Below are 14,699 nucleotides of genomic sequence, written 5' to 3'. Positions count from 1 at the left end.
TATATATATATATATATTTATGTATGTATCCCTATTAAGTTATTTTGACAATCTGGGAGTCTAAATTCAGTGATTAAAGCATAAACGGGCAATTTAATTCCTCTTTTACTTAAACATGTCAATATAGCTTAACTTTGGACTTGCTACAGATGCTCGTAATATTGTGAGAGAGAGAGAGAGAGAGAGAGAGAAAACATATTCTGAGAAGCAGTAATTTGAAATGGGGATTCAGGGGCAAGTAGTTCAACAATATTTATGACTTGTTCTCCAGTTCTGAGTTGTGATTAACCTTATCTCACACAATAAAAGAGTTAATAATGACTTTCTTTGTTTTAATTCCATTTATATGTTGATTGGACTGGTAGAAGACTGGTAGAAACTATGCACCAGTGTGTAACATTTTCAAACTTGGAAATCTAAAGTGAGATCTATAAATCCATGTTTAGACCTGTAATTAGAGACCTATTCCAAATCTATTCAAGTCAAAGGAACAACTCCCATTTATTTTAGTGGGCTTTGATGAGAGTCTAGGTAGTCTAAGTTAGAGAATATAAAAAGGAATGTCTACCTCAGCTAAAAACCTTCTCTAGCATTTAAGAAAATAATAGTTTTGTCACTGACCTCACTGAAGTCAGAAAAGGGCTCTCTGTAAGGAAATTCTTCTCTGTCATCCTTGCTAGTTTCACAATATTGTATGTGTATTATTGTATTGTATATTGTAATGTATTACCAATATACACGCCTACACACATACACCAGCCCCCTCACCTGCCCCCCTGCCCAACTGTTGGATTGCTTAGTGCTTATGAATGCTATGTATTTATATTCATTTTACTTTATGGCTAAATTCCCTGAGTTTAGACCTTGTTTAAACATGACTTAAACATGACCTTGTTTAAACATGACTGAGCAGCAGCAATTAGAAATCTTGGAGAAAAGGTGCAAGGGCAAAGATCTATCAAGATCAACTTTACCTGTGCATCCAACATCACCTGATACCTTAGGGAAAATCTATTATGAACCTTGTTAATTGTGCAGTGCTGTATGTGAAGGATCAGAAAACTTTCTTCCTGACATCTATATATCTGAAACATCTGATTATTAGCATTTAACAAATACATTGCTATAATATAGTTATTAGTTTGTCCTGTTCATAGTTTTAAGTTCAGGAGTTCTGCACTTATGCTGTCTGCAGGGTTCTCTCTTACTCTTTAAATAGATTAGTGTTGTTGATGGGAGTGGGAAGGGCAGCATGTTCCACTTCTCATAGACAAAAGGCTTGTTTTATCTCTCTCTCGTTTTTTTTTAGCTTGGAGGATCAACAGTGTGGTGGCTCAAAACATTTCGTATCCTAATCACTAGAGAAGCCTTATATTCAAACGTATGGTGCTGACATAGTGAAATACAATGACAAATTCTTGAGAATGCTTCTTGCTTTTGACTTTATGCAGCCATTATAGAAAACTAAATGTCGATCATACTAGTTTACCTGAACTGACTAGAAATTTATACAAGATTACCAGTTGTCCCTCTTTTTTCAATTAGGATGACAGAATTTTAAAAAGCCCTTCACAGAACTAAAACCCTAAGCTCTCATGTTTATTTATTTATTTTTAAATGATCACTTATTACATTCTGACCAAGAAATTATTAATATACTGCGGCATAAGCCACCCATTTCGGAAACATGAATGCTAATTAATTTTTCAGCCAAGCCTTATATATACACATTCAGCCATAGTAGATAATTATTTTATTATCCATCTTTAAAATCTACATCTTTCAGTAGATTCCACTGTTGCTAGCTAATAGTTTCAAACCCATTTAAAAATTATTCAGTGATATTTTGTGAGTTTTCTTCTGACCCTTTTATTACCAAACTCAGACAAAAAATCTATTGGAATCATTTAGAGAGGAATGCCTGACACAATTTCCTCTCATCCCTCAAAAGGTTTTAAAAGATTTATTAGTTAAAACTAACTGTACATATCTCAGTCCAATGCACACCTAATGGGGACATTTACCCTTTAAATAGACTAGAAAATTAAAATTTATAAAGACAAAAATCATCAAAATGTTTAATGTTTAGAGTTGGCCAGCAATATGTGAATGAAGTCATACACTTTACGTATTTAATAATTACATGCCAAATAAATGTGTCCTTCACAGGATTACATGGTAAGTAACATGTTACAGCCCACTTCTGGGAGGTCCTGAGTACTGGGAGCTCCCAATAATTTCAGTGGAAGTTGAAGATGCTCACCGTCTTACACAGCATGCACTTCCTGATTTTAAAGAGCAAACAATCTTGACTTTTTTTCTTTTTTTAAGATGATCGTAAATAATTTGCTTTAAAGTATGTTAAAACTGATCTATTAACTGGTTCTACACTATACAGAAAGTTTATAAAAATGGTAAGAAAGAATTGCTCACATACCTGCGCTTGCTTCTGTGGCCGGACATTTAGAAGAACATTTGTTATCCAAAGTGTTCACAACATAAGTGAGATTTGCTACTTTGCCATCAACATAATTTTCCACATTGTTCATGTTTATGAGACTTATCTTTTCCAGGCGACCTTGCAGCAGTTGGATCTGATTCTTTGCATTCTTCAGACTTGTTGATAGTTTATTAACTTTGCTTTGCAATTCATTTACCCTGTTATCTTGTTTATTACCATTGTCTCTTTGAACTTCTGTACCAGGTTCCAGGATATCATCTCTAGGGTCTCTTTCTTGGTTGTCATCTGCCTGCAGCTTGCAATCTTGACAAGATTTCTTCAACTTGTTTACTATTTCTTTAAGGTTTTGTACTTCTTTGAGAGTCTTCTCCAGCAGTCTAAACTGCTTAGGTAACTGGATTGTCATTGGAGGCAGGTTTATCTGATACGGACAGTCTTCTCCGTCACATTCCCCACTGGTTTTAAGCTTTATGGGACAAGCCTCAGTAACTTTTCCTTCCTTTTTATCCACACTACTATTATCAGCAGTTGCAGCAACATCTGTAAAAACAAACAGCGCTGTCCCAAATGAGACTAAGTAAATGAACTGCTTCATCTTCGCAGAGAATCTAGCTGTATGAGGAAGTATGCAAAGCTGGAACAACTTTTATAAAGCCAGCTAGAGACTGTGACTTATCAGACTGCTTTCAGTTTTCTCAGAAATGGGTGGGAGTTCTTGCATCACACAAGTTGCAGAGCAAAGCAGAGTGAAGTAGGTAGTTCTTGGCAAAACTAGCCTGTCAGTCATTATTCCTGACTCAGAGCCTGCATACAGAAGCAAAATGATAAAATGCATATATGAAGATAGTGTATGCAGTTTACTTTCATCTTGTTTCCCTTTGCTTTTTTTTATATAAATATCAAAGTTCTCTAGCTTAGATATTTAATATGCTAAAAGAGTTCTGATTCTTAAACTGAGTTTCATAAGGTTTGTGTTTAATTATTGCAAGCAATATCATTTCCTCTACCTTTGCCAGGTGGAGAAGATGAAAATTTGACTGATACACAATGCAGTGTGTGTGGTAGAGAATTCAGGTGGTCTCAGTAACAGTGTCCCTTTCTTATTGGAATGGATTGAAAGTCTTCCATTGGAACTTCCAAAGATTACTGTGCCATAGTACTTGGGGAATCAGCCACTTTCAAGAGCATATTTCACAGTACCACTTCCTATATACCTTAACAAATTGCTGTTAGAAAACTAGCTAAATTTATAGGGTGAAATAATATTTTTTAATTGTACCAACTACAATAGTTAAAGCAGTGATTCTCAGCAAGGAGAGAATGCAGTGCCTGGAGATCTGTTCAAGGGTGATGCGGGGTGCCATGCAATGTGTGCAAGGTTTAAGGTGTGCAAACATGATTTGCAAGATGAACCCAGGGATTTCAAATAGGAATCTGTAGTATTAAAAACATTCTGATCTGCTGTAATCTTTCTGATTTCTTTGCAACAGAATGACTCATATTTCTGTAGTCAAAAAATAAGTGAAAACTAAGAGCTGATATTTTACGAGGGGTGCTTTGAGTCCCATGAGGGGTGACTTGAATCTAAAAAGATTGAGAGCCACTGATTTAAAGAAGACATGCTTTTGGACTACGATTGCGTATTTTGCAAAGCTGATGAAGGGCACTTGAAGTCCAAGAGCTAACTCCTGTTTCTTCCGGTTATAAAAGTTGGTCCAAAAAAAAAGCATTATATTACCTTACAAATCCTGCTTCCATCATATTCTTGGGTCTTCATAACAGTAGCAGCAGCAACAGCATTAAAGTTTTGTCTAGAAAAGAATGAAGGTTAGATGCACACAACTGCAGAAAAGAAACAGCTCTTCATTTATCCACTAGCTTAGTATTTTGAGTACTCATCTGGTATATGGGAAAACTGGATTTTAATCCCCTGTCTGCCTGATTCAGGGCAGGAATCTTAATCATAATCTCTGACCCCTGAGGAGAATGCCTAACCCCCAGGCTATCATATATGTTAGGTTTACCATATTTCTAGGTCCAAAATAGAGGACACCTGTCATTCAGTTGTGGGGAAGAAGGGGAAGGCAGGGGGCATATAATGGTGGCGGGCAGTAACATATTGGTGCCCTGCCTCTGACCATTCTGTGTGCCCCTCACTGCCAAGCCACATCCCCACCAGCCATGCTGCTGTTCCTCACTTCCAAGCCACTGACCCCAGTCCTGCCAGTGTCCCTCACTCCCAAACCACAGTACCTGTGTCCCGTCCCCCCGCCTTTCCGTGCTGGTGCCCCGCACCCCCTGGTGCTGCCAGTGCCCTGAATGCCCAACCCATAGTCCCCCCCACCCATGCCCCTCACTCCTGATCTGCAGCCCCTGCCCCCCTAGCCCTGCCGGTGCCCCTCACTTCTGACCCACTGGCACCTTTCCTTCTCCCCACCCTGCCCTGCCAGAGGGATCCCAGCTCTCCCTGTCCTGACCTGGCCAGAGTGTGGTGGCTCTGATTTATGCAGGTGGTGGCGGAGTGTGTCTAGCCCCGGCGTGGGCTGGAAGGAAGAGGAGGGGGAGGCTTATGGGACCCCTTGCCCTGGGTTGGGGCTGCTGCGTGGGCCACGGCCCCCTTCCACCTCCCCCCAAGTGTCTCCTGGCCACCCTGCTCCTGTGAGCACAGGCAGCAGCCCGGGCACAGAGTTTCCTGCTGCCCTCGGAGGGTCCCCTTTTCCCTGCTGGAGGGGCAGGCAATCCCCCCGCCCCCACCTGCCTTGTCACAGCCCCAGCCCCAGCCCCCACCCTGACCAAATGTCCGGGATTTCACTTTGCTTCACCAGTGGGAGTAGGGGAGGAGGGCCAATTGGAGGCAGCAGGGAGCACCACATGGGTCTGTGCGTGCCTCTGCAGCTGCAGGCAGGTACATATGTGCTCTCTGCTGCCTCTAATTGCCCTCCCACTGCTCCTACCAGCAGAGCAAAACGAAATCTTGGACATCTGGTCAGATTTAAAAAACGCTCCCGGGTGGGGATCAGAGGGCTCAAAAAGAGGACATGTCCAAGAAAAGTCAGGCGTATGGTAACCCTATTATAATATGCTGAAATGGGACACTCTTAGCCTATCCAGTCAATACTATTCCTGTTTGTATGGAATACTTAAATATAATTTGGGACAAATAGAGAAAGTTAAAACAACTGGGTGAGTAACTTAATCAGCAGGATGTAATCATTCTATTTACTGGGTCTGGCCTAATGAACTTTCAAGCATTTGTAGCTGTCGGCTTGGTGCTCTTGTTACTTTAATGGAAGGCAGGCTGCAGGTGAGGCAGAGGCCAATCAAGGTGACTCAAAAGGGGCTGGGATTTTAAGATATAAGTTCAAGGCCTGAGCTGAGTGCTTCAGGCAGTCTGACCTGGAAGTCATAGTGAGGTAAGCTCCTGAGCAGAAGGGCTGTCCCAGGGCTCCTGACTAAAACCTGAGCTGAGATAGACAAGACTGGTGGTTTAGGGATTGAGACTGTAGGGGTGATGGAGGTCTCAACTGGCCTGGAAGTAGGGCCAGGGCTCAAGTGATGGGGGCCAAGGCTGAGGAGTAGGGTCATAGTTGTAGAATGATGACTGCAGGCGGGGTAAGAGACCCATAGCCCACAAGGATAAGGGACCTATAGCTCATAAGGGGTGAGAACCAGGGTCAGGGACCTGCAGCCCATGAGAGGCAAGAATAAGTAGGGCCAGGGGCCCATAGCCAGGGAGAGGTGGAGTCTTCCGGAAGCAGATAGAGACAGAGGACTGAGCCCTGGAGGGGCAGAGAATGCAGGCCTAAGCCCTAGAGGGGTGGAGATTGTTTAAAGTACAGAGCCCCAAGGGGTGAGATGACTGAAGGCACTGGGGCTGAAGGCCCCAACAGTGGCAGAGACTGTTCCAGGTTTAGGAACCCACAATGACTTTAGTGGACGCTGGGACTGAAGGCCCATGGAGGAGGGATTCACTGGATCGGACAATGGGGCTTAATGCCAAGTGAGGGATTTGTAACATCTGCAAGGCTTGTATATGGCTGAAACGGGAGATGAGGCAACATAATTAGCTCTTAAGGTGATGAGCATGACCCCTGTGTTCAGGAGTATGAAATCTGGCTTGTGGGGACCTAGAGCAGCCTCCCTTTTTCTAGAAATGCAATTAAATCAAGGCATGGCAGGAAGCTGAAGGGGAAATAACTTCCTTCGGGCAAAAGTGACAAAGGCTGAGGGGAGCTTCAGGGGGGCATCCCCAGGATGGGACCATGTTACACATTCCCTATTCCAGGTAAGGGTACTGCTCGCTCTTCCCTGGGCACCCAGGGCTGCCCCCTTTCACCTTCTGGCAACCCTTGTGCTGGCTGCTCTGAACAGTTCCCTGTTCCTTTTTCAAAACTTCTCTTTCCACAATTACAAATTTGTTAGCAATGAATGAGACTGAATGCTATCCGACCTGAAGCTTGGTTTGAGTGACATGATACCAACTGACAGCTCTCCAGACCTGTGTGCTATGTATATTGCATTGGATAAGGAGCCTTTCTAAACCAAGCTTTGAGCTAGGCAGCATCCTACCCAAGTTTCTCTAGGAAAGTCCCCTGATCACAGAGATGTGTTGTTTGAGATGACTCAAGGCAGATTTTGCCCCAAATCCCAACCCAGATCAGCTTCTTATTCAGCACAATGTACATAGCAGACAGGCCGGGGGAGCTGTCAGTTGGAATCATGTCAACTGATAACTGAGCTTCAGGTTGGGCAGTGCCCTGCCCACACTTCTTCAGCAGTGTCCCCTATGACAGGCTAATGACCACAGGAGTAGCCATGACTCCCCCTGGTGGCCTTGCAGCTCCTGCCTGGCTCAGACTCTAATGTCACTGCCGAGATTGCTCACCTACCACACCTTATTCTTAATATTAAAGGTTGATTAAGAGAGGCTGCCCACAGGTCTTAGAGTGAGCCTTAATCCTAATAATTTCCCACTGAGTCTCTCCTGAGCCTCCACTAGCCTCAATCCAGCCCTCAGGCCTGATGGGTCCCTCTCAGCTGACTATGGCCCTGTAGGACACTTGTAGCCTTAAGGGCAAATTGTAGGGCTCCAGTGATGTTCAACGAAATCCAGGTCCCTGCAGGAGCCCTGCAGCCAGGAGCTGCTCACTTCATGGTTGACAGGGAGAGACTAACTGACCAATGCAGGCGCTGGACCTAACTGACCAGTGAAGGGCTCCAGCCTCTCTTCCAGTTAGGTGAGTCCCTCATTAGCTCCCCTCTGCCACCTGCAAGCAGCCTCTCAGGCTGCTTGCTCTCTTAAAGGAGCAGGCCCATCCCAGTGCCCTGCTACATCCCCCAGTGGTAAAGATATGATCCTAGATGGATTTTGTTCCATCATCCCGTACACCTCAGCTCCTTATTCAGTGCAGTGTTCTTGATATGTGATATAATATAATATTTTTATTAGAAAATACATATATTTGATGAAAAATGGAACTCTTTACCATGTCTCATTGATTGCTAACACATTTATAATTGTGGAAAGAGAAACTTTGAAAAAAGGAACTGGGAACTGGGAGTAAGGAACTGGGAACCTGGAACCAACTTCAGATTCATATCTGGGGAGTGGAGTGGCTCCTGCAAGTCAAGGCAGTTGTAGTTCCTAAGGAAAGTCCCATCCTTGCTTTCCCCTTCTCCTCTTCCCCCTTCCCTCCATGTGGCCAGTGTTTCTGCTGCCACTACTGCTGCAGCAATGAGAAAGCAAACTGCCCACTGTGAAGCCAGCAGGGAATGGGTTAAGCAGCACAGTCCTGAGTCCTGCTCTTCAGAGTGCAGCTCTTCCATGTGCATGACCAACTGAGCTTCACACCCCTACCCCTGTGGCTACACAAAGAACAGCAGCAGTGAAAGCCCTGGCTTGCCTTTAAAGGCAGCACTTTACGGCTAGGGACAGAAGTTATACATAAGCTGGTTTAAGTTGTCAGAACCTGGTTTAAACCTGTAACAGAATAGAAGTTCAGTGCACATAAACCAGTTTCAAAATGGCTGAAACTGGTTTAAGATAAACCTGGTTGAATGTAGTATCAGACATAATTGCTTTAGGTCAAACCATTTTATGGAACTTCTGTCCCAGACCCATCCCTGATTCAAGTTAAATCAGAGTCCCCAGCATGCTTTGCAGCGCTGGGCTGGGCTGGGCAGGCTGGGCTGTGCTGTCTGCTCGAGCAGAGCAGAGTTAGCCCTGCCCCTCTGCTCCCTAGCCACAGCAGTGAGGGCTGGCTGACAAGGGGGTGAGGGTGGGAAACCCGGCTGGTACACCCCAGTCTGCCTGGTGGGGGCAGAGCAGTCCCTGCCAGACTGTTCCCTGCTGGACTAGAGGGGGTGGGGGATGTGGGCCAGCAGGCTCAGGGTGAGGGTAAGGGATTAAACCCCCCTGTCTCTCCTCTCTCCCACAAGTCCGGGGACCCGAGCTGGGGTCTGCCCAACTCTCCTCCCAACCGGCTGCTTGCACTGCAGGGCATGTGGTCAGAGCCAGCCCAGGCAGTACCTAATGGCAAAGGGAACCAGGGAAGGAGATTAAACTCCCCTGTCTCCCCTCTTTCCCACTGGCATGGGGACCCCAGCTGGGGTCTGCCCGGCTTTCCCCGCAGCTAGCCACTCATGCCATGGAGGGCAAGGCCAGAGACGGCCCAGGAAGTACCTGAGGCTGCTTCCCAGACCAGCTCTGGTCATGCCCTCTGCTGTGCAAGTGGCCAGTCCGGGGAAAAGCTAGGCAGACCCCAGCCGTAGTCCCTGTGCTGGTGGGAGTGATGGAAGATGTTAATCCCCCTCCCTGTCCCTTCTTCACCTGAGGTGCTGCCCTGGTTGGTGTCTGGCCATGTTGTCCCACCCCCCACTTTGGGGACAAGCCTGGCTAGGGCTGCTTCCCCCTTCCCCATCCAGACACACCCTGGATGGGTTCCCTGCAGACCCGGGTGGGGGTTTAAACCTCTCCCTAATCATACTCAGTGGCCTGTCAGGGCCTGGCCATGCCCTCTCCTCCCCCCCAAGTTCAGCTTCCCTGCAGACTTGTGGCTGCTGCCAAAGGGAAGGGAGGTGCTATAGCACCCCCTGGCTTCTAGCCTGAGCCACTGCAGGAATCAAAAGTGAATGTCTGTTCACTTGCAAATTGGTTCAACCAAAGATTAAATCAATTCAGGCTTGGACTTTTTGCTTGTCTGCCCTTAGCCTAAGGAGTCCCAAAGCTATGTCTCATTGCACTCTTGAAATACTAATGAATTCCTCAGCAGAGTCTTATAAATACAAGCACTACTTTGCTGCATAGTTTTTTCATGCAAAACAGTGCATGTGTAAACACTGACTGACTGGCTGGGGCACCAAGGTGCTACAGTACTGGGGCTACCCACTGACTAGCCCTGTGGTAAAGCACTCTCATGCCCCAGCCAGCCCCTCTGCAGCACATTGAGCCCAGTCAGAGCAGCCCTGAGCTGGCAGGCTGACCCCCAGGGCCCTGCCAGCCTGGGCTGCTGTGACCTGGCTCAGCGTGCTGCGGTCTAGGCACAATAAACTGCAGAGTAATAAGCTCCACAGTATATTGCTGCCCCCTAATGGCACATGTAGATGTGCCCTGTGCTGCCTGTCCTCAGGAGTGAAAAGTATCTACCATACTACTAGGTTTTTTTAATTACATACATCTTCAGCATTCCCAGGACAATGAAGCAAACTAAGTGCTATGGAAGATTTGGGTGTTCACAGGAACTGTACACATTTAGGCAGGTCACTGAAGCCTCTATTATTGCAGGGCTCTGGAAAACCCGGTAGTAAGGCAGATTCACTGGTAACAGCAGTCAGCTCAGCGAACAAAAGTAAAAGGGCCAGTTACAGATGTTTTCAAATTCAAACTGTGAATTCTCCCAAAATTCTCCCTGAAGTGTAGTTCTTCTTTCCAAATGCATTCCTTCTTTCCAAAAAGGCTTTTAAAGAATTTTAGGGTACTGTGTACAGTTGTAAAAAAGGAAAGAAGCTCTCAGTTCATCTTTCTCCAGGGGAAGAATGTAGGTTTGATCATTAACAACCAGAAGTGGGACTAGTCCAGCAAGGCTCCTTGTTATTCTTGGTTATGGGTCAAGATATTCTCAAACTGTGTCCTTACAATTTGTATATTCTTTTTTTAGGTAAAGCTAAAAAAAAGATCTTCATTGTCAAGTCATAGATTTATTAGCTAATTCCATCATAAAGAAGATAAGTTACAGTTCATTAATTTTTTTTAATTGTATAGAGGATTTGTCATTCTGGCCTCAGAATTACTCCAAAATAGTGCAAAAGTTAAACACAGGAACTGCAATAATCTTGCGGTATGAAACTGTGGATCAGCAATGCTTGAATAATGCTATCCATGTAAAACTTTAGCAACAGAGATATGAACCATTTCCTATTATTTGCTTGAGAGTATGGATTGTGTCTAGTAGACTTTCAGAGTTCAGGTGAAATAGAAAAGTAGAAATTAGGTTGGCTTGCTTATGACAAATCAGTGGCACTTTGCCACCAGGATATTTTTTGGTTGAGGAAGAGGTTGAGGCGCAATTAGACACACCTATGTCTGCTCCCTCAGTGTAGAATATTGTACACAGTGAGAGGCATTTACATGGGATGCTACTGCTCAGTCATTACTGCACATATATTTAGTACTTATATTAGCAAGTACTGTAAATGCTCAGTAACCGGAGTTACTGCATCGGCAGTGGCAGTGGTCCCTCGAAATCGAGGATGACATCCATCAGGCTTGATGGGTCCTTAGGTGACTAAGGAGCCTGATTCTGGATGCGTACGTTCTTCGGCAATGGGAGCATGTTGTTGCACAGAGGAGTGGGATTCGCAGCCCCGGGTTGGTCGTCTTCTCTTTCCTCTGCCGCTGCCGTTCTGCCTCGGTATCGAGTTGTTGGGCCTTGAAGTGGCATGCACCTTGGTGGACCAGGTGGTGCCACGTTGAACGGCCAGCAGCTTGCTCCTCCCAGCCATTGGTGTCTATGCCTCCGTGCTTGAGGGCGACCTTGAGTATGTCTTTGTACCATTTCCTTTGGCTACCCTTTGAGCATTGGCCAATGGAGAGCTGGGAGAAGAGAACCTGGTGAGGGAGGCGGTATTGCACAAATGTGCAGTAACTGGAGGTAGTGCACAGTAGCACCAGCAAACATCTCTTTTTTGATGCTACTGCCCAGTAGCCTAATAATACTGCGCAGTAGCATATTAGCACTGTCCATGGAATGATACGCTACTGCACAGTATTTTTCGTCTACTGTGCAATCGGCATCTCTTGTAGACGTGCCCAGTGTTTTAGCAAACGTATTCTGCCATTGGGATGAATTTTGCTAAACTCACTATAATTTTATTCCTTGCATTAGTAACTCTTTACATTAAAAACTGCCTCACTATTGTTAAGGCATGATTTAAAATCTTGAAGCTCAGTTAATATTCAGAGACTTGTATTCTCTACTTTTAAAATCTCAACATTTCAGAGAACTAAAATGAAGACAACCCTTTTCCACATAAGCTTTTCTTCAGGTGTGATTATGCTTCACCTAAATCACCAGCTTGAATCCTCTATCTAGTTAACTATAAATCAGTCAAAATTTTACTTATAAAATTAACCAGGGCTGAGAGCTGAATGAAAACTTCGGTTACACACACTGTCAAATCAGAGATTCTAGAGATAAACGAACATTGATGGGGCAATTAGCAGGTATGTTGCATAATGAGGAGACATTGACAAATGGTACTTTTCTGTACAGATTTTCAATGCTGCGTTAAATTTGACATTGATGGTTGCCTTTAAGCTCCTACCTGAAAACCAAAAATTCTATTTAATTACGTTTGCTTGGCGATATTACTTGAGTAAAGGAATATCCAGTTTCAGGAATCTTCACAAAACTGTTTTCCATCTCATTACATGATAATGGTAGCTGATTTTTTTATAATCTCAAAATAGTAAATTTGTTTTGTCATGAGTTGGGACATGAAGTTACTATTATTAAAAATTCTAATATTCTCCTTTGAGAGAGCATTCTACATTTCATTTTCTTTGCTGATTATGTGTTTGTTTCATAAGGGTTCTTAGTAGTTTACTTTTCATTAAAAAATGCCTTGCTTATTCATCCCAAATTAAAAGATTTATACATAAGTTTTTGGAAAACTGAATAATGCAATAATGTGCAATCTCTGTCATAAGTCAATATGACATAAATCACCAAGGTGCATATCTAGCCAGCTTTCTGCAAAAATTACTGTGATCAGTGTTTTTTAATGTTTGAGCCTGAACTTATTCCTCTTGCTCATCTTTGTTTGTTTTCACTGAACATTACATTATATGCATTCTGCATTCATAGTCGACTGTGAATCATTTTGTGAAACTATGCTGGTATGAAAGATTCTGGAGCAAAATAAAAAAGGGTTTTTGTTCACTTCTCAGGCATGTATTATTTATAGCCTCTCGCTTTTGTTTCCCTGCTGTCCAGGTTTTCCATATTTATGACTAACTGTAACTTCAGTACAAGTCTTTCTTACCTAGATAACAAAGCTGATAATGCCATAAAGTTTTTCTGAACTTTTCATAAGCATGGAAAAAAGAGAATACTCTAAAAGTAGAATGTGAACTGTTCTTAATTAAATTGTACAACAGTACCTCAAAATGTGTGTCACATTTTGTTGGCCCATTTTCCAAAAAAGATGCCATAGTAATGTGATTTTCTTTCTGTAAAGATGACACTTATCCTAATTTTACACAGTGCAAAAACTGTGAAAAGAGAATTATCTGGAATAAATTGGAAAAAAATCATGCTAAATCCTAGAAAATTAAAAATCGAGCTTGTTTCTTTTTAAAGGCCCTGGTCAGTTGTTGACTTTATTTTGGAGTTATGGGGGCCCAACATTTTATACAGCTACAATTTCTATTTTCTTTTGACATCTTTTGACTTCCTTTACTTGTTTATTTTATGAATGTCTGAGTTGTTGAATTTGTGAGGGGAAACTGGAAAACTTTATGGCACTACCAGCTTTGTTATCTTCGTTAAAGTATCATTTAACTATGCCCACAAACCATCCAACTTCAGACTTAAAACTGTTCTCCCTCTTTCCAAGACAATCCTTCAGGCTTTTGGAAAGCAAAATGTGATGTCTTCAGAAAATCTTGGAAGGAGATTCCAGAAGTGCTTTTAAATGATGTAACCTACAGCATATAGGCTTTATCTCCCTAACCACTACAGAGCCAGTAACCAGTAACTTATGCTTCCAGAAATGATTTTTTACTCCTTAAATTAGATGCTGAGTGCATTTTGTGTAAAATCCTCCTCCATTTAGCAATGCTAAATACACAGGCTTTGTACCAATGACTTCTATATAGTGTTCAGAAGACTTCATTCACATTTAAGGCTTTAAGGAACAAACCTGTTCTACAATTGGTATTCCTTTATCTCTTACCTAGTGGGAGAGACTATGGATCCACGTAATCAAAAATCCATTGGTCACATTCCTATTCAATTCCACTTTTAGTTTATCCCCAAAATTGCCCTCCATGGCAACACAAATGGAGTTCAGATTCACGATGAACAGGAGAAGCAGACACCTAGCATACACTGTCCAAGGTCTTCCTTTTCCTCATGCAGCAGACACACATAAATTCAACTGCCAGAATATAATGCGATTACATATGAGGATCGGTTTGCCCTTCATTTGTTAATTCAGCTGAAAGTCCTTGTTTATCAAGTCATTTTTTTCTAATCTTACCTACTTTAAGGGTAGATTTCCCTAACAGTAGTAATTTCCATCTGTCTCTCTGTAGGGATTACTGTTCAATCGTAGAATCATAGGAAAATATGGCTGGAAGGAACCTCTGGAGGTCATATAATTCAACCCCTTGCTTAAGGCAGGGTCATCCATTTCAGATATGTGTTTGTCTAACCTGTTCTTAAACTCCAAGGATGGAGGAGATTCCACAGCCTCTCTAAGTAATCTGTTTCAATGCTCATAGCTACAAGGTTATTATTAATATCCAACTTAAATTTCCTTTGCTGCAATTTAAGACTGTTATTTCCTGTCTTTTCCCCTGCCACCGTCGAAAATAGCTTACCACCATCCTCATTATAACCACTCTTTATGTATTTGGAGACTGTTATAAATCCCTCATCCCTGTCTTCTCTTGTTCAGTAAATAACCCCAGTTCTTCTAACCTTTTCTCAGAAATCATGTTTTCTAGTCAGCAGGA

General features: G+C 43.1%; 2 protein-coding genes across 3 annotated transcripts in view; one reads left to right on the top strand and one right to left on the bottom strand.

The window, feature by feature from the left end:
• The window catches only part of FGL2 (fibrinogen like 2), a 9,910-nt gene extending 6,747 nt beyond the window's left edge, over nucleotides 1-3,163 (bottom strand). The window contains exon 1 of the mRNA XM_006036271.3: nucleotides 2,438-3,163. Coding sequence (XP_006036333.1) covers nucleotides 2,438-3,056 — 619 coding nt within the window. The 5' untranslated portion in view covers nucleotides 3,057-3,163. The remainder of the gene's footprint in view (nucleotides 1-2,437) is intronic.
• The window catches only part of CCDC146 (coiled-coil domain containing 146), a 130,194-nt gene that overhangs the window by 40,832 nt on the left and 74,663 nt on the right, over nucleotides 1-14,699 (top strand). The window lies entirely within an intron of this gene.

This window comes from Alligator sinensis, unplaced genomic scaffold (genome assembly GCF_000455745.1).
Source record: "Alligator sinensis unplaced genomic scaffold, ASM45574v1 scaffold896_1, whole genome shotgun sequence".
NCBI lineage: Eukaryota > Metazoa > Chordata > Crocodylia > Alligatoridae > Alligator > Alligator sinensis.
Note: the sequence above shows the minus strand (reverse complement) of the source record. Positions and strands in the feature narration are given on the sequence as shown.